This window comes from Dunckerocampus dactyliophorus, chromosome 7 (assembly GCF_027744805.1).
Source record: "Dunckerocampus dactyliophorus isolate RoL2022-P2 chromosome 7, RoL_Ddac_1.1, whole genome shotgun sequence".
Lineage (NCBI taxonomy): Eukaryota > Metazoa > Chordata > Actinopteri > Syngnathiformes > Syngnathidae > Dunckerocampus > Dunckerocampus dactyliophorus.
In genome coordinates this window covers 23958567-23979402 of record NC_072825.1, presented here as the reverse complement: position 1 = coordinate 23979402, position 20836 = coordinate 23958567, and the positions used below count along the sequence as shown (strand labels likewise).

The 20836-nt window shown below is 41.7% G+C and overlaps 1 protein-coding gene across 3 annotated transcripts; it reads left to right on the top strand.

Moving 5' to 3' along the window:
* Nucleotides 1–6974: 6974 nt before the first annotated feature.
* On the top strand, nucleotides 6975–20509 carry LOC129185248 (hairy/enhancer-of-split related with YRPW motif protein 1-like). Of its 3 annotated transcripts, XM_054782063.1 has the most exons (8): nucleotides 9833–10022; nucleotides 10108–10188; nucleotides 10975–11088; nucleotides 16347–16459; nucleotides 16545–16617; nucleotides 16696–16779; nucleotides 17048–17129; nucleotides 18517–20509. In XM_054782063.1, the coding sequence occupies exons 3-8, from the start codon at nucleotides 11086–11088 to the stop codon at nucleotides 19086–19088; spliced, it is 927 nt and encodes a 308-aa protein (XP_054638038.1). In that variant the 5' UTR covers nucleotides 9833–10022; nucleotides 10108–10188; nucleotides 10975–11085; the 3' UTR covers nucleotides 19089–20509. The 3 variants fall into 3 exon arrangements, with proteins under 3 accessions (XP_054638039.1, XP_054638038.1, XP_054638040.1); XM_054782064.1 differs by lacking the exons at nucleotides 9833–10022; nucleotides 10108–10188 and adding an exon at nucleotides 6975–6999; XM_054782065.1 differs by lacking the exons at nucleotides 9833–10022; nucleotides 10108–10188; nucleotides 10975–11088 and having other exon boundaries at nucleotides 15905–16459.
* The last annotated feature ends 327 nt before the right edge of the window (nucleotides 20510–20836 follow it).

Here is a 20836-nt window from a genome sequence, read left to right as displayed (position 1 = left end):
AACCTGAATGAAAAGCAGACTTGCGGGCACCTCATGTGGTCGTGGGGGGCTACCAGGTGCCCGTGAGCACCACGTTGGTGACCCCTGGTGTACTGTATAGTGATGCGATTGGGAGGTGCCACCAACAGGGGGCACCACTTCAGGTCTAAGCCTTCTGCTGAGAGACTCAGGCCACCTGAGTGGTTTGTCCTCTCTGCTCTGCCTTTTTTCTGACTGCTGCATGAACGGAGAACCAGAGGCCACTCTGGGCGCTGTTGTGTGCGTGTGTGTGTGTGCGCGCGCGTGTGTGTGTGTGTGTGTGCGTGTGTGTGCGTGTGTGTGAGCGACAGAGGTCAGAATGGTGCCTCTTGCTTCTATGCTTTGAGCTTTTTCATGCATCCAGCTTTGATCTTCTCCCTCATCCTTTCATCCTTCCACGCTCCCTGCGCCCCCCGGCTCCTGATCGTGGCACACCGATGGCGGGGCATGAGCGGCTTGAACGTGGCGGGGGTGGGATCCTTGCTTTTCACAGAGAAAGTTCTTGTTCTGTCATTAAAAGTGAGAGGCACAGGGAACCATGCCCAAGGCGCAATGCCACTGGTGGGGGTAGGCGGTATGAGGGGCTGCACCTACTGTACAGATCTCTGATTCTCTTTTATGCTCTCTTAGATCCGCCAACAGTGGACTGGAATTCTTGTGTGAAAAACAACCGTGCAGCACAGTGCTTAGAGGGTGGCCTCATGACCTCCACATGGGAAAGTACGGCCTTCAGCTGCTAGTTATATAAAGCCTGCCGGAGTCATGACAATCCCTGATAAATCACTCAGGCCTCTAATGTCTCTCAGTGTCTCACGTGGAAACGTTATTTTCTGCTGTTTTATTTTTATTTTGCATTCAAAGCTCTAAATAGACTGCTCGGACGTCACCGTGTGATGTTGATCATCTGAGTTGTCATGTGAAAATGTATGTCAGAAAGCGTCCTTTATATTCCCAAAGCATGATAATCCTCACACACATGCTCCCCCCCGCTCTTCCACACCCCCCCACCTGCTGAGTCCAGACTGGAAAACACAGATGCGAAGGCACAGAGCAGAACCCCTAATTGAAGATTAATTGGCTAGTGGGGGGCGCTTACCTTTGTTTAGACATGTGGTAAGTGTTAGGCCGTGACAAGCAACTCAACCATCTCAGCAGATGACTGCATTTAATATTTCATGACTCACTTTCAGAAGAGGGGCGCATGGGGGGATTTAGGAGGGGTGGTTGTGTCCCTGTTGCTGCCCTGGAGAATAATCAGTGCGCATTCATGTTGATGACAGCTATGGTGCACGTCTGTGACACCCCTTGGTCGACTGGCAAGTGCTGTCTAATCTTTGCTGTCAAGTCCAATCATCTGGAAACGCTCAACAATCGACTGTGGATCAATGGGACAAGAGTAACGTTCAAATGTCTTTAATTTTTAACACAGACAAGCCAAGAGTGGGGGACAACTGTTGGCATAAGACAGGTCCACAGTTTTTCTACTGAGAACATTCTTCACTTTTTGTTTAATAAATTCGCCGGTCCAGTGTAGGTCAACATACAGCATGCTTAGCAGTCATATACTGTATTTAAAGAATTACTATGAAGAACTATTGATACGCTTCATTTTTATATTCTTTCTTTAAGGCTTTATTACACATTCTGTTGTTTGTGCTTTAGTGATTACCATTTAAATTAATGGTTTGATTGATTGATTCAGTTTATTTCAAACGTGGAGACAAAGTTGCAGAGTAATACAACAATTCCACAATTCAACATGTCTGAAAAGGAGTAGGAAGAAGCAGAGGTTATTTAATCCTACCCCTTCTTCATAACACTGCAATCACTTTTTTTTTCACATTTCCTATGTTCATTATACACTATTTACTAGGGGTGTAACATTATAAGAAATGTACAATGAAAAAAATTGGAAAATGACATGACAATATATTGCAATCTATTAATTTAATTTCTACTCTGTTACACTGTGTTTTGCACTTACCGGCCCCGTCTCCCCCCTCTGAGACAAAGAGAACATATGACTGACAAAAGGGCTCACTCAGTTCACAATAATGAATTATTGTCACAGGCCTCATGCCCACGAGGCAGTTTTTTTCTGAACGTGAAATCTTGTCACATTTTAATCTTGCGATACTTTGTGACATGAGATCTTGTGTACCCCTAATATTTGCACAAAGCTAGGGACATTTGGCCCCCAAGCAAAACCCCAGGACGAAGCAAAAGCACAGCGCCACCTCCACAGGCAAACACAACCCGACCCACCCCAGTACCCAAATGTACATGTCAAAATGCCCAATGCCTCCGCACCCCCCACACAACCCACTACCCCCAACCAGGAGCCAGATGGCAAAACCCACAAGGGTATGTCATCTACAAATAGATCAGCAGATCTGATGGTTCCATTAGAACTATCTCTTTACCAGTCCTCTTCATCAGGCCAGCACGTCTCAGCATCATGAAACCAGCACCAGCGGTGCATCAACCATCAGTATCGGCTACGGCTCCAGATAGAGATGTTTATCCAGAGGGTAGCAGCCACTGATCCCAGAGCGCCACCTGTAGGCTGTTTTGACCCCCACTAATAAGGTTTAATTTGTTGTTCCTGGGTGCTGGTGACCTCTGATCTGTTCATATTTCGGAACAGGTTTTCCCATTGGAAATAATGACAGTACTGTAATATTAAAACCTTAATTAACTAGTAACTTGTTATCATTCGTAATTGTCATGGAAGTGCAAAAAGAACTTAGTCTTGCATGTTGCGTTTTACTATAATTGCCATGGAACTATAATTGGATGGAGCTTACATGTTTTGTGTGACTCTGGAGCACTATTTCTCAGAAAATATTTCACTTGAATCCCTCATTGTACCACCTCTGAGATTCACTTTAGAGGTTTCACTGCATTTTCTTGTGATGTGCGGCTCGATACTGAAATACCGATACTTCCAATACCAGCTCTTCATGCTCTAAATTCGATTCTCTAATCAAAGCATTGATACTTTCGATACTTCAGTCATTTGAAGTAATTTTTGTCTGAAACGTTTGCCTGTTGAAAGGATGATCATAAACAGAGCCATGTGTGAATTGTGAATAACGTTTTCATTCTGATAGTAGTTCTATATGATTAATCATTTATTTTAATGGTTTTATTTTACTTATTCTCTTTTTTTATTGTTTAAAATACCATTTTCACATATTTTATACGACTCTGTCCTCTGTTTTTTCAGTTATGTATATTCGCTGGGCTATATTGTAAATCAGCCCGCTACCTCAATGTACTTTAGGGTTTAAAATAAATAAATAACGTTTAAAAAATTATTAATTTATTAAAATTGGTAATTTATTTAAATTGAAAAATCATTGAATTAATAAATTAATAAAATGTCTTGTATTCTTCATGCGATATGAAATACACTACTTTGCCAAATTTATCAGACACATTAGGTGAATTTGCACAAAGTATTGGTATCGGATCGCTATCGCCGATACCAGCCTGACTTTTACTCCGTATTGGATCAGAAACGAAATCAGTGGTATGGCACATCACTAGTATTTTCTATAGTCTTCGTGTGTGTCTAAAGCCCTACTTTAAACCAAATCTCATTAAATAAAAGAAGTTGAGATGAGCTGAGTAGTGAGCCACATTATGGGTCATGTGCTGTACATCAGGGTTGGTGTATCGAAAAACTGAAATGTGCATGTGAATAACAGTGTGTGAACTTCTGTAGGCACAAACAGAACAGACAGAAATGACAATGTGAGTGAAGGGCTGAGGGAGCTGTGCTGCAGAATAGAGTAAAGGAGTAAAGGCGGCTATGCTAACAGGCTCGCTGCAGCTCACTGGCACTTTGACTGCAGCAGAGAGTAATGGGGCTGGCAGGGCGGAATCAATTACTGGCCACAACAGATTTTCCCACAGGATCGGAGCTTGGGAAAGCAGTACTTTACTGCAGTGCAGACAGCTGGCACGGAGCATGCACTGGGAAAGGAGCCGGGCCGCAAGGACGACATTTTTTTTAACAAAAATGCAAAACAGTTTGTTGCCCAACTAATATAATTAATCACATTTATATGCCATTACCAACACAAGTCCCGCCCCTCCTTAAACCTTGGCCTAAGAGTGTCTACGTGTGGTGACCTTGATGGACTGTTCTGCTCTTTAGCAAGATTTTAAACACACACACACACCAGAGTCATTAGTTCATATGGCTGGTGCCTGTGAGGCTCCCTCTTCGAAATGAAGCTACATTTCAATTAAGAACTCCCCACGCACACACATACACACACAACACCATTGATATGCAAACAATGTTTTTCCTGCGGCGACACAATGTGTGGCCTTAAAAGTAACTCGCTCCATGTCCCCGCTTTCTGTGCGGGGGACATCACGTGCTGTCTCCTGTTGCGCTTATTTGGAAAGCGGCCTTGTGATCTGCCATCCCTCCTTTGTGGACTAGCTGAGTTAAGTGTTAATGGGGAGCATAGTTGTAAACGCCATGGGCACGGTCATTTGTGAGGGGCTACTGAAGGAGCGTGCAGCATTGTGACAGAAAGGATGAAGCAGACGACGGGTACGTTTCCACCGCAACGACTTAGTGACAACAGGACACACTGTTTTTCTTCACAAGCAAATGAAAATGTTGTCAGAACTACAAAAAAGAATGAAAAGGCTGTGATACGTATGCCAGGCCACTCGTTGGTGATGCAATGCATGTTGCGTGTCTGCCCCTTTCCCACTGCACAGTACCCTGTCCACACTTCTCGGATGGTAAAAGTGGGTACTGATGGACACCATATGGATGACATCACTCATTGCTTGATTCATCATTGCAACTTCATTTGAACATTTTAGATAGGCAGATGTAGAGTACATGACAAAAAGAAACACACATGTTCGCTTAGCCTAGGCTGTTTCTTAGCTATGGATGCTGTGGTATTATTTACTCCACAGTCTCCACCTTGCTGCAGCGCACTGTTTGGTGGCTGCCCCCAGTCTCCACTCAAAAGTCTTTCCGTTCCAAAGTCAGCACATGTTGAGAAGTGAGTACAGTGCATGACGTGATTCTCGTTCTCCTCCGTGATTGTTGTTGTTGTTTTGTGAGTGTCTGGTTCTGACTGATGTGTTCAATGCGGAGTGGTTTTTCCTGATATAACAGTAATAATATAATGATATAATAGTAATAATAATAGTGTTGTTTTCAAAAAACTCCACTTCCAGGCTCCAAAACTTTGTTGTCGTCTAAACAAATCGCTAAATTGACTCAGTTTCTGTCATGTTTTTGGTCAAAAGCTGATATAAATGACTCCTTTTGGTAACCAACTGAAAATCCGGTGTCCAACCATCGTCTTGAATAAGGCAAACGTAGTTGTAGTTGGCCATTGTTGTTTGTGATGTACTCACACATGCCTACAGCGCATGTCCGCTGTTTGTCCAATGTTTGCATTCCCAGGCTAAAAAATGGCATTGTCAAAAGTACCGTTTGTTAGCGCAACCATTTTGGGTGGGCGATACTGCAAATTTTGGTACTGATCTGATACTAAGTCATACAGGGCCAGTATTGAAGATGCCAATATTGATACTCTACTTTTGACTTGAAATTCTTCAAGCTCATGAAATGATTTTGTGAATTTGCTTTTAAAGACAAAGACTCTAGCAAACAAATATAATATTTTCATCAACAGCATTTTTTTATCACAAATATATTTGTGAGCAATTTAACAGAAAAGAAATACAACAATAAGACAATGTAACAATATCAACAAATTAATACAATTATTCCCATTTATTACTGACAATTGTTTGACCAAAATAAAGTTGGTAGTGCAAAATAAGGAAAGAAAAGCAAAAACTACCATTGGCTGTCATTCAAATCATTTGTTTTTTTGCCCCCAATGTCCCCCTGAAATATTAGGGCTGTGAAATGATTACAAATTTTTATCAAATTAATTAGTTTTCAAATTAATTCATCATGATTAATCACCATTTGCCAGTATGTGTGAAATTTGCCAATTTTTGCTGTATTTTATGAACAGGAATATAAATGACAGGACACAATTATATACAGTGTATTTAAGTGTTAACAGCTCAAAATGAACTGAAAATTGAAATCGAGCTGAAATAATACCAAACATTTCTGAAAACGTTTGCCTAACGCTAGTGTCTTTACAGGGATAGTTGGAATTTTTGGACATGAAGTTGTATGACATCCGCAAGAGCAGTGTAGTCCATCAACAGTCCCCAATTGGTCCCGTAAGTCCAGTGCTGGTCGGATTTCGGTGATGAAGAACGTAGTTCCAGGTAGTCGTTGGGGTTACACAAGTAAGCAGTTTGGCTTGTCAAAACTATATGCGTTCAAAAGAGTAATACATTTACATTACAAAAATGCCTCCTCGAAAAAAACAGACCTCACAAATCGATCGGCGTTATATTTGTCTCTCGCCGTATCCCTGCGCACTGTCGCCTGTCCAGTCATGTGTATGTGACGAAAATGCTTGCATTTTTGTGATGCGTTCTTCATCACAGAAATCCGACCAGACCCGGATTTAGGGGACCAATTGAGGTGTTAGTCGCTGCTGATGGACTACACTGCTGATGGGGATGTCATACAACCTCATGTCAAAAAATCCAAACTATCCCTTTAATAGTAGCACAACAATTGAATCACACTTTAACAGCGTTATTATGAGCCATGAAAGGTTGCATTCAAAGACACCATGTAATCTAAATTGAATTCACATCTTTTGAGTGTAGATGTATTTTCTGGGAATTTCCGAGCATATAAATTGTACTCCGCAGTAACAGTTAGTAAGAGATAAGAATATCCACTTCCTGTTTTTATTTGTCTTTCTGTTTATTTAGACCACACATACGTATGATAAAGACGTTGTCATTTTCAGAGTGTCATTGAATGCATCTCGCTGTCATGACGTGACAATGAGGAAGTGTAGCTCCCAGGACGAGCTGACTAAAGACGTGTTTGTGAGTTGGATATACATTTATGGTGTTGGAATTGCACTCTTAATTTTTTTTCTGTGCTGCAAAATTTTTTCATTCAGGAGCTAAATGAAAATGCTAAGCGTATAGCCCAGCCAGTAAATATCAGAGATGCTTGATACTGGTTTTCTTACAGATACATCAATCTTTGTCCAGTACTTCATTTTCATTACCAATATCAACTGATACCGATGCTGGCAGCAGCTCAAACAAATGTTCTGTAATGAATGAACACATTATGCTTTTTTCTGTGACGCCAGTGGCGAGGTTTTACTCATGCGTTGATATCACTATCGGTAGAAAAACAGATACGGAAATGATCAGATGTCTCATTTTTATGCCAATAACAGCCTAATAAATATATACAATAGCAAAAATGTAACAATATGAACAATACAAGAAAACACATAAGTGATTTGTAAAAATAAACATAGAAGAGAACTGAAAAAATCTTGATCTTATCACGCGATCATCACCCCAATACTGATGCTACCCTTGATAGTGATACTTTACATTTGGATTGATCCAAGCGTTGTGACACACTCATACATGCCTGCACCGTTTTGTGTCGATTTCTAAAACGTCCACATTGTTTTTTCAATGTTTGCATTTCCAGGCTCTGAAGCGACGAGACTGAGCCAGTTTTTAGTTGAAAAGTGTGTTGTGTAAACCACTCCTTGAGGTAATCAGCATTGTTTTGCGTTTTAAAATGTGTTCAAACCAGTGGTCATCCATATCAGTATAGGATGTTGTGATTGTTTATGTTGCGGGAGTGACTCAAAATGTTGTGACTGGCTCCTGTTGTCAGTTGAACAACATGAGAAGCCGTGTTTAGAGAGAGACAAACAACAAAGCAACAAGGAAGTCCACACATCTTACCTATCCAAAAAGCACAAAAAGAATGGATGCCAACAAAGGCAGGAAAGTGAAGAATGAGATGTTGGAAGGGGGGGGTGGTGAGCCACCGTAGGAATGGGTCTCAGGCCTGGTCTTTTCCCTGCCCAATATAGCGCCTGGGTGCTGGCTGGAACCAGAGAGGGCAGCCAGGAAGCTGTGCTTCATAGGATAACATTGTTGTATGGGAGACATTTCCCTTTGTGGGGACGAGCTATTTACAACCAGCATGGGTGGCATTTGCTTTTTCTTACATAATACGCCATAGCTCAAGAGTGCCTGCATAAGAAAACCGCACCTTTTTGTACATGCCGCTTCATTGAGTCAGTCCACACGCACACACACAGTTGTTGAATGACAGGTATAAGATATCAGGATGGCGCGCACACAGGATGCAGGCACGGCTGCGAACGCCGCTGCTGCCGACAGCCTCAACGGTTGACATAGTAAATCAATCCTGATGGGAGGGCGGGTAGCACGGAGGCCAAGAAGGGGAGGGGGCAGTGGTGGGACTGAGCCAGGCCTCTGTCAGACACGCTCAGCCACTCGGCCGGCCAGAGAGAGGGGGACTGTCGACGGGTGGGAGAACACTCGCCGGGAAGCGCTCACACGGAGATTGAGTTACCACGGAATTAGATCAGGGCTGTGGGAAACAGCACCTCCTAAACACACTCGCACACTCTGGGCCGCACACACATAAACACACGCAGACGCACCGGCACACACTCGGGCCGCGCTCTTTGCACACTATAAAGGGTCACCAAGGGAAACCTAAGGGGAGATGGAGAAAGGCAGCTGGGCACACGCCAGTTTCACAACAAATGCTGGCTTATACCGCTTAGCTACTTGCTCCACAACTGAGTTCACTCATGGTCAACAGGCACTGTCGAGAAAGCGTGGAAAAAAAAACAAAACACAGAATCACAAAGAGTCAAGTGGAGAAAATGCTTGGATTCCGTGAGGTGAGATGTCAAGGCTTCTGCAGGGGGAAAATACTAATTGTGTTTAATGGGCCGAAGGAATGTTAGCACTAATGCGAAGGACCTTGACAGTCAGGTGTGAGTAGAGAGCGTAATGGACCCCACATGTCCATTAGAGATGATGGCACTGTAGTCTTCTGCTGAGATAATAGCATCAAAAACAAAAGTCATCCCAAATCTACTTAACATCAGCCTCCTCCTGCTCAGGAAATTCAGTAAAGGGGTCATGGCTGATTTAGAATTGGTTCACGGCAAGGAGTGGGCAGACACTAATGGAGATGTCCCATCACAAGCTGGCTTTTTCTGATAGGAGGGATGTTTTTGCAAAAGTACGGGGACAGCCGACCATTACACCTACAGGACAACACCTACAAGACAATGGCAGTAAGCCTTGTCACCAAGTCAATTTTATTTATGCACTCCTGATCAGAATTTTAAGACCAGTTGGAAAATTGCAAGAATTTACATTTTGTACTGTTGGATCTTAAGGAGGTTCTAAGTAGAGCTTCAACATTCAAACAGAAGAAATGGGAGCGAGACAAAAGTTCATCAGCTGATCAAAAGTTTAAGAAACTAAAAAAAAAACTAAAACTAAACCCCACTAAAATAGAAATAACATTTTCCAAAAAGTACTCAGTAATGAGTAGCTGCACCATTCTTGTTAATAACCCCAAAATGGGTTTGGGCCTGCTTGATGCCAGTGTTTCCAGGAGGCTCGTGGGAATGTTGCTCCAGGTGGTGAAGATGGCTTCACGGAGGGCATTCACTGTCTGGAACTGATGGCCATTTTTGTAAACTTCCCTTGCCATCCATTCACAAATGTCCTCGGTTTTATTTACATCAGAAGAACACACTGGATGGTCCAAAAGAGTGAGGTTATTCCCCTGGAAGAAGTCCTTTGTCAGGTGGGCATTGTGAACTGCAGCATTGTCCTGTTGAAAAATGCAGTCATTACCACACAGACGAGGGCCTTCAGTCATGAGGGATGCGCCCTGCAACATCCCCACATAGCCATCTGCCGTTTGACGCCCCTGCACAACCTGAAGCTCCATTGTTCCATTGAAGGAAAAAGCAGCCCAGATCATGATGGTGCCCCCTCCACTGTGCCGTGTAGAAGCCTTTACGACCGACAAGGTTACATTTCTCTGGCAATTTTGTGGCGTTGAAAGAGACGAGGCCTTTAAATATGTTTTTTCTTCTTAAAACCCTTCTCTCGCAGATACCATATGATGGTTATTGGACTGCACTCGGCACCAGGAACAACCTTCTTTTGGGCCAAGGATTGCCTCGTGTCTTCACGGTACAGCCAATTGGATCCTCCGGCTCAGCGCCAGTGACATAGTGATACTAGCATACATATCATATCGATTTCCTCAAAGTTTTATCATCATTAGCCAAATTCGTTGCTGAGTCCCACCTGTGCCCCTGCAACGATGTTGTGCTTGATGGCGGTTGTGTCTTTCAACCAATCTTCCTCAGACCTTACTGGCATGTGCTTGTGGTATTTCAAGTAAACAAAGTTACAGTGGGTGTTTTCTAGAACACATTGATTGAGTTGTGTGAGAAAATTCAAGTCAATCCGACTTTGGGGTTTAACAACAGTGCCACCATGTTGTGTATTCGTCTTAAAAATAAAAGCACAGGCGACACAGTGGGGGGTGCATGTTTTGAAACGTGTCCCCCTTTTGTTTGCAGCGGTTTAGGAGTAGAAGAGTCCATCTATCCATCCTTTTTCTATGCCGCTTATCCTCTTTAGGGTCACAGGTATGCTGGAGCCTATCCCAGCTGACTTCAGGCAAGAGGCGGGGTACATCCTGGACTGGTTGCCAGCCAATGGCAGGGCACATATAGACAAACAATCATTCACACTCACATTCATACCTATGGACAATTTAGAGTCTCCAATGAACCTAACATGCATGTTTTTGGATGTGGGAGGAAACGGGAGTACCCGGAGAAAACCCAGATCTTCCCGATCTCCTGACTGTGTGGCCAACATGCTAACCACGAGGCCACCGTGCGGCCCAGAAGAGTCTATAACACATATAAATCCAAGTTGTGAAGGCCGTTTTCTATTTTTTTGCAGGACACATCTCTATTATCCTTTGTGGACATACAGTATGTATCCCAAAATCCTGTGCATGCCTCAGCTCAGTCATGAAAAGTAATCCAATATGGTGGCACCAGGCGGAGCGAAATGGTAAGTATTGTTACTCCTTTTGACATTTAATGCCAGATTTGTTGACTTTCTGAGACAACTTGTGACACATCCAAGAAGACTTCCATTGGCTAAAACGTCCTTTTTAAAGAGGTCCCTGAGTTGGGACAGTCAGTAAACCAAGGAAACCAAGCCTTGATTGAATAATTCACTAGAAGAAGGATGTGCAGAACTAATAATTCACATGCTGCCGTATATAAATCATTCATAGATGGGCATGAGAAAAGACATACAAGCTGCAGGTAGTGATGATTTTGAGTGAAAGTGTGTGCTGACAGCAGGGTGCCAAGGGGGGAGTGAACATCACCCCCACTCCATACATCAACAGGCTGAATGAAGCTTGTACACTGTATCTGTCACCGCCGTAGCCTGGCTGACATTCAGGGAGCAGCGTACCGGCCTGCAGTTGCTCCATCTCGTCTGCACTTGTCTGCGGGCTCCCTGCACAGCCAGCTAACAACTGACCTGGTGGACGGAGCAGGGAAACAGCTGCACCTCGACATGCTACTAGACTGGAAGACAGCAGGACATCCCCCCACCGCTGATGGCCTTTGCAGACATGTCAGTGCAGGAGTAAGCGCTAACAGAGGGGAAGTGCAATTTGATTTTATGGAACTATCCATTATCAGGGTGTTTTTTTGTTTGTTTTTTTTACCTTCAATCTTGTTTCTACCTCTAATGTTTCACGGAACCACCAGCAAACATTTTAGCAAACATTTTTATTCCAGTACATCTTCTCAAGGGACACATAGGCACCTTACTTGCGAGTGTTTGTACATCTGTTGGACAGTTGGCAGGCTACCTCCTGGTTCAGTGAGGACAAAGTTTAGATTGGACACATGGTGACTCAAACGCCACCTTTATCCAGATTCTCACTCAAATGTCATGTTTCTAGGAACCAGCTTGCTGCGTGCTCGAAGTTGAAGAAAGTACACCAAGTCAAATAGCCTAACGCAGGGGTGTCCAAAGTACGGCCGGAGGGCCATTTACGGACCGCAGTTGTTTTTTTATTGGCCCGCAGCACATTGTAAAAATAGAATTTAACAAGAAAACCAAAATAACAACAGCAAAAATGGAAAGATCAGCAGTAATTTCACAAGAGTAAATTCCAAGTATTAAGAGAAAAAAGTTGTGATCTAATGGGAAAAAGGACAAATAACGTCATCTTAGTAGCATAAAGTTGAAATATTAGAGAAAAATATATTTTTTTTAAAAGTCGGAATATTATGAGAAACAAATCAAACTAAATAAAGTTGTCATCTTTGGAAAATTAGTTTTGGGAAAAAGTTTTAATACTATATTATAAGGTCATAATATTACGAGAAGTACATTTATTATTTAAGAAGACAGTTGAAATATTTGGAAATGTTTTTTTTTTTTAAACAATAGCATAAATTGGAAAAAAAGAGCAAAAAATGAAATTCATATACTAATAATACGCTCATCGATATCACAAAGCTGAGATGCGTTTTTTTATTGAAATATACATAACTTTTTCATACATATACATGTGTTGCTTTAAAAGATATCAGCGTGGCCCTTGCATCCTTTCATTTTTCAATATGTGGCCCTCGCTGGAAAAAGTTGGCCAAAGTTGGCCACCCCTGGCCGAACAAGATGTTTTGTCTTACTGTGTTAGGTACATTTGCTCAGTTATTTGTGTCAATTGTCGATGTGATTGGAATCATCACAGACTGCGTCATTGTCGACTTGCCAGAGAGAAGCGAGAAGGTACTGGAGTACTGCCGGTGTTTTTTTATTGTCATTTCTCCAATGGTACCTTGGCATACGAGTGCCCCAACTAACATGTGTTTTTTTGTAGGCGCAAGGTGATTTTTTGCTTGGAACTGTGAGCTAAAATTTGGGTACGAGCTGCTTGTTAACGGCAGGCATAGCCGAGGACAGCTATGTGGGGGCTTCTGTCAATGTGACCATGAATGAAGAGCTAGCAGCACTAGCATTAGCTAGTCATCAACACATCAATAAAACATACAGACATTATAGCGATCTAATTTATCTTACTTATTATGTATTGTGTAAAACTGACAGGAACAACATCAAATTAAAAGCACAAAATGAATACAGACCCACCATCCACCATTACGAGCCAGGACATGTTTTTCTGAGGTGTTGTGTACCACAAGTATGCACATTAGCACTAAATAAGGACCTTTATACATTCCTACATAGTATCAGCATTTCAGACCAAATATGAGGTGAAAGAAAAGGTAAAAATACAGTCTAGTAGTCTATCTGTGTGAATTTCTCTTGGAGATGAATAACGTATCTATCTGTGCAGTTTGTGAGAATGAGAGCAGGTGCGTTCACGGCCGTCAAAAAAGTGGGACAAATGGCATTAAATATTAAAAAACTAGGAGATTTCTAACTATGTGTTATTTTTGAATAAAATAATGGCCCATATTTACAAAATTGATACAACTTTACATAAAATTTGACGTAGTAATCGTTGTAGTTGCGTATCGAATCGTTTACAACAAAGAGATTCACATGCCTACTTATTATAGATAAAAACTTTTTCCATCTGCAATTAAATGTGATTAATTACGAGTTAACTATGGGCAAACGGTGATTAATCACGATTAAATATTTTAATGTTCATGTTTTTAATGTTTTTCGTCAAGCGTTGAGATTTTGCACTTTGTTTGGCGGTCCTTGATCGCATCAGAGTTGTGTGCTATGACTGGCGTCATGACTCCGATTCATCTGTTTATGGATCATCTTACACGATCATCATCACGATCATCAGTGTTGAGTACAAATGTGTTTAATAAGTGTGTGAGACATATTTAGGGCTTAAACCTGTGTAGCAAGTGAACAATGGCGATTGAAGAGAAAAGGGGAGGGTTCTCGAGCTGAATCCTACGTAATAATTACAACAGTCACTTTTATTGCAAATATTGATCCGAAATCGGAGGAGAACACTAACGTCAAGCTAGCAGGTGGGTGTGGTCAGCCGTGTGTCAAAAGTAGACATTTTCATGGGTGTATCAATTACTCGCGGATTTTTGCAAGTAAGTGGTAAGCCACAACCCTCGCAGAACGTAACCTCCGCAAAAAGCGCGGCTCTACTGTCCATGCTTTTCATTGGACAGCAATAATATGGTCTGTTAATGAGATACTTAATGACAAAAGCAAGCATAATTCATCACACTAACCTTGTACGATGTAGGCTGGGCAGAATAAAGCAGCACCACTTAAGGTGACTCCATATACACTTTTATATATAAACATTAACCCAGCGTGTATCAGTTACAAGTCAGAACACGGGCATTGAAAGCTACTGTGTTTTATATAGTCTGCCCTTTGACACCGGCACATTAGCGGGGTCACAATGTTCTCACCTTCACTAGACCACCCGTGTCCCCCGACCGGCGCTGGCTGAGTGACACACTTTCATGGGTCGACAGTGTACATAAGTCAGCGTGTATGTTTGTTCATGTCGCTCATAAGCAAAACCTCCGTCCGCAGTTGCATGTAGCTTGAGCCTTTCAAAACATTGCTCCCTCTTGGTTCCCAGCCCCGTACGCTCTGATTTGTGGATGAATGATTCCCTGGGAAGCTCAGTCCGCTGACCTGTTTGCAGTTTCCTAGGAGAGCGCCTCACTAAGGCTGCCTCGCTAATGTTGTTGGGCCTCCCGAAGCGATTCAGCTCTGTTGCGGATCACACAGCTGACAGCGGACAATGAACAAATGAACAACACGCTCTGCTAATAGGCCGTGTGTCCTCCACAACAGCGAAGAGGGCTCCCACTGACGGCGGGCAGAAAGAGGGCTTCATGCCAGGAGGAACAGGCAGTGGGAACCAAACAAGGACCTTCAATCTTTCCACCAGGAAGTTTATGAACATGATCAAGTCCTTTGACACAAGAGGAATTAACAAGGATTAAACATTTGCCACTTGTAATAAAGACACTCAATGCAAAACTCTCATGTTGGCCACTAGGGGTGGGCGATACTGCAAATTTTGGTATCAAACCCATGCAAATACTTTTTACTTGAAATTTTTCGAGATCCTTAAATGATTTTGTGCGTTTGCCTTTCTTTTTTTTTAATCAGGATTATAATCTGAATGAAACTTTATGCAAACAAGCAAACAAAAAATATAATTTTATCAACAAATTTACAATTAACTATTCAACATAATATAAATACAGCAATATCAGCAAATGTAACAATAGCAACAAAATAATACAATTGTTCCCTTTTAATACAATAGTTTGAGAAAACAAAGTCAATAGTGCAAAATAACATAGCAAAAACTGCCCTCCAGTAATCAAGAACTTATTTCTTGTAAACAATATAACAATATACAAATATAATAATATCAATAATGCAACATTATGGACAACACAACAACAAAAAACACATAATTTTAAGAAATAAACATAGAAGAGAACTAAAAAATGATTGATCTCGTCACACTGGTATCGATCTGATACTGATGCTACCTTTACCTGAAGCTTTGCTTCTTCCTACTCCTTTTTGGAGATGCAAAATTGTGAATTGTACTATGTGATTTGCTACAGTTTGATTCATATGCATGTTCAGGATGAATTAAACCATTAAACCATTAAACCCTTAGTATTGATATTGCAGTATGTAAATCGAGCCACCCACCGCAATTGGCCACCATTAGATTTGCTGTTTTAGCCATGCAATTTGCCTGTAGACTCGAGAACAGTAAAATGACCACGCTTTTTTCCCCCATTTTTGCTATTGTTTTTTTCATTTTCTTGTTTAATCGTATTTTTAGAATGTGCCACGCGCCAATAAAAAAGAAGTTGCAGGCTGTAATTGGCCACCAGGCTGGACTTTGGACACCCCTTTCTCTAGAAAAACGTGAAATAAAAAAATACATTATACTAAAATAAAAAATCCAAGTTAGTGCAACAAACAAAATGACAAAAGCAAACCCACTCTGCATATATCACATATATGATTATACTTATTGGATACTGATTATCTAACATGCAGCAAAATTGCTAATAATGTACACGTGAAATTTCAATATTATCCTAAAAAATGATGTGAGAAGTAAATAAAGTAAATATCATACTGGTTTAATTAAAAAAATATATATATATACACTGTCAATCTTAACGACTACCAAACTGACAGGCTTAAGCCTAAGCCCCGCCCACCTTGCGAGTGAGACCCCGCCCCCTGTAGAGTGCATGAAGTGAGTTTAAAGTGACGTCCCTGCTAAGAGCTGCTGCCAGTGCTTGCAGGTTGCTGTGCGACAAAACATGAAGAGAAGCCACACTTACAGCTCGTCCGACAGCGACCTGGATGACAACATTGAAGTAGAGAAAGACAGCGGAGACGAAAATGGGTTTGTTCACTATTTTTGTTCTTTTGAATTATTTTGACTTTTTTATTTGGATTTTTTTTAATGTAACGTTGTCATGGTGTTCCAGTCCAGCTGATTGCCACGACTCTGCGTCACCTTCCACAACTACTCAAGTTCAAGCCAGAAAACGACGCAGAGGAGTGAGTGCTTTTTGTAAATACTTTTGCTACTTCCCTTCAACCGGGAAGTGGGCTAAATCCGTTTTTAATTGATTGTAGATTATCGAGAAAAGGAGACGTGACCGCATCAATAACAGTTTGTCTGAGCTGAGAAGACTGGTGCCAAGTGCTTTTGAGAAACAGGTAACATCGCAATGGACTTCGTTACTCTACCAACAGGCGCTTGTTTGCTAAGATATTGGTCATATGATTTTTGTGTGTCATTAATGCTACATCACTTTTTTTTACAACTCACAACCCAAGTTAAATACAAACAATTACTACAGCAAACATGTATGAAAAAGCTCATTCCATGCTTTTTAATCTGTACTCATTGAAAAAGTGAGTGACCTTGTGAAAAGTGATTTGTGAAACGCTAATTAGATGTCTTTTCAACTGCTTGAATGTGCAGGGATCAGCAAAATTGGAAAAAGCAGAAATCCTGCAAATGACAGTGGACCACTTGAAGATGCTGCATGCATCTGGAGGCAAAGGTAAGCTTCATTTTTCGTACGATATGACATGTGATCATAGACTTGATGATAGGGTATGATGTGATAATGAAATGATAAGATAGGGTATGACACTGTATGATAATGAGATTATATAATAGGCTAGGGGTGTCCAAACTTCTTCCACCGAGGGCCGCATGCTGAAAATCAAAGGATGCGGGGGGCCACTTTGATACTTTTATGTATTTTGTCAAAAGGCTTAAAAAAACCTTTATATATGTTTAAAGACAAATCTTTGTTTTATTATTAGTTATTAGTATTGATATTTCAGCTTCTCTTTGCATTTTGCCTTTTTTCTGTATTTTTTCTCATTTTTTCAGGTTTTTTTGGTTTAATTTCATTCCTACAGTGTGTCAATAAAAAATATACTGCGAAGCTGCAAATGGCCCCCAGGCTGCGCTTTGGACATCCATGTAATAGGCTAATGAAATGAAGCTATATGGTATATATGATACACTGTGATGGGGTATGGCACCATCTGATAAGCTATAATAGAGCATGGTGTGATCTAATATTACATATTATGCTGTGAAATGCAATGTCATGATATTACATGATATAGTATGATATGACACATTATTATATGATATGATATTGCTAGGGTATACTATTACATGATGGGGTATGATATGCTATGGTGTGATATGATAGGAAAGAGTATGATAGGGTATGATATGCTATGTTATGGTATGATATGATAAGAAGAGTATAATATGTTATAGTATTATATAGTATCATGCTACGTTATGTATGACATGATAGGACATGGGATAGTATGATATGTGATACAGTAGGTTTTGGTATGATATGATAGGAAAGAGTATGATGTGTTTCAGTACCTGTACGATAGGGTGTGATATGCCATGTTACTGTATACGGTGGGGTGTAATATGCTGTGTTATGGTATGATATGCTACGGAAGAGTATGATATGTTGTAGTATGATAAAGTATGAGATGCTAAGACATGATAGGACAGTATCATGTGATACGATATGAGATAGGATATGTGATAGGATATGATCTCTTATGGTGTGATATGATAGGAAAGAGTATGATCTGTTATAGTATGATAAGGTATGATATGCTGTGTTATGCATGACATGATAGGACACAGTATGATATGTGATAGCATGATAGGGTATGATATGCTTTGATATGATAGGAAAGGGTGTGATATGTTGTAGTATGATATGGCATGATATGCTGTGTTATCGTATGTTGGAGTATGTTATGGTCTGATATGAGAGGAAACGGTGTGATATGCTGTAGTATGGTACGGTATGATGTGATATGGTAGGACACAGTATGAAGTGTGATAGTATGACAGGGTGTGATATGTGTGTAATTTTGTGCCCCTGTCACTGTCAGGTTACTTTGAGGCTCAGGCCCTGGCAAAGGATTACCGCAGCCTGGGTTTCAGGGAGTGTCTGGCCGAGACAGCTCGCTTCCTGAGCATCATGGAGGGCCGGGACAGCACAGACCCCCTCCGCGTACGCTTGGTGTCCCACCTGAGCAACTACGCCTCTCAGAGGGAGGTGCAGGCCGGACTGGAACACTTAGCCTGGGGCTCTGCCTACGGGCCCGCCCCCGCTCCACTCCCCCATCCCCTCCTCCTACAACCCCCCCAAGGCAGGACACCCGCATCGAGAGGAAACAGTCGACCATCTTCTACATCCTCTTCCGCTGGCATAGAGGTCTCGGGGACGTCCAGGCTCCTGCCCCCCACGGAGTGTCTCAGGGTGCCTCCCAACGGCTCGCTGCCTCTCAACGTGCCAAAGGTGTCGCCGCCCCTCCTGTCGTCCCTCTCCTCGCTGTCAGCCTTCCCCCTCTCCTTCGGTGCTTTCCCACTCGTCTCCCCGGTCACCCTCGGCACAATCACACCCCCTCCCACCCTATCCAAGCCTTACAGGCCGTGGGGCACAGAGATTGGGGCCTTCTGAAGACGACAACTGGACTGAGGGCGACAGCTGAGCTGCGGGCCCACCACCACACGAGCATCTGTTATCATAGCGAGAACACACAGGTGAACTGGCCTTATTTGATTGCATAGAAACAATGCTGACGGACTTGATTTCCTCTTGCGTTGCGTAGAAGAAGAACTCTGGATGATTGTATTTTATTCATGAAAAAAATGATTTAGCAAACATAACATGCACTCTCTTGTTTGAGGACACATTTAGTGGTAACTTTGTCAGGGATGTATTTAATATAGAGTGACGGAAATGAGCCAAGCCTACTTTTGGAAACTAACTTCCTGACAATGCCACACTTTGCCTTTTTTTGCATTTGTAATATTTTTCTATCAATAAATCACATTGGAATTCTACAAAATGGAAAAATGCACACATGGTTTAATACTTTTGTATGTTGTCCATGTGTACCATGCATGGCTGGTGAGGTTAAAAAAAGATATTCTAATACAATGGACAGTGTCCTAAATGAGCATAAAGCATAATGAAGTGTCCAGTGAGTGTATCCGGGTTGATCCCTCCTCTATAAAAGCTAATAAGAACCAAATCAAGGGGTTTCATTTTTATGGCCTGAAACAGTGATTCCTTCACTGCGTGCCAGGTAAGTAACCGAATCCAAAGTGTATTGTTACCCTGCTGAAAAGACAGGAAATCATTAAGCGCACACAGGAAATCCTTTACAATGTTGCCCTGACCTCACCGCCTTGGGTTGGTCCAAAGCGGAGACAATAGTGTGAACAGGATGCGGACAATGGAGGAAAGGCGCTCACAAGTAACGGCGACATACGGCAGGAGGCAGCTGCGACCGCTAAATCACCGCTCGGCTGCCACCAAAGTGATATTTCTTGTACCATTTTATTGTGGAGCCAAAATCTCAATTATTAGAGGGTATCATGCTTTTATGGAAGTTGTGTGACTTTTTTGGGACAAACAGAATTACCACATTTCCTCATTCAGCGTAGTGGCTAAGAGGATTTATTTTTACTCAGCTGCAGAGAGTCCCAGGCATCATCATTCATCCAAATTACATTTTATATGAACACTAGGTCATTTATACTGTATTTTTGTAATACATTTCCACAAATAAATAACAATACCAAATAAAAAAAAAAAGATTTTATGTTATAGTATGCCCTGGGATTGGCTGGCGACCAGTCCAGGTTGTACCCCGCCCCTCGCCCCAAGTCAGCTGGGATAGGCTCCAGTATTCCCCCGTGACCCTAGTGAGGACAAGCGGCATAGAAAATGAATGAATGTTATAATAATTCCCTGACAGCCCACCTGAGGGCTACAGAAACTTTTAAAAAAGCTTATAGACTTTTTTTAATTAACGAGCTTTTGTACATAACTGTTGTTTTGAAGTGTTCTGCGTGTTTACATTTAATTTTATTAAAGTATGCTAAATTGTTGGTTTATGTGATTGGTACTCTGACATTTTTCTTTTTTTTTTCCAGGAAGCACTTCAACATCTGTTTTTATTTTATTTTATTTGATGCTTATTGTGCCTATTGGGTTTTTTTTAATTCCCACGAAGCACTATTATCTGTTTCTATTGTTATTATTGATTGGATTTGATTTGAGTACCTTACAGTGCCAACTGATTTTTTCCGGCGGGTAAAGAAATAGGAGGTATCTGCAATATTTTGAGGTGTGGCACTTATTTTTTGAGGTGGATGGCCCACCTGGTAATGAATGAAGGCATGGCATCTATTGGGGGG

Excerpts from the sequence above, each read along its gene's own strand:
- LOC129185248 (XM_054782064.1), top strand. Across the intron at positions 16,460-16,544 it reads GACAGCGGAGACGAAAATGG|TCCAGCTGATTGCCACGACT; the intron begins GTTTGTTCACTA and ends ATGGTGTTCCAG. Across the intron at positions 17,130-18,516 it reads GCATGCATCTGGAGGCAAAG|GTTACTTTGAGGCTCAGGCC; the intron begins GTAAGCTTCATT and ends TGTCACTGTCAG.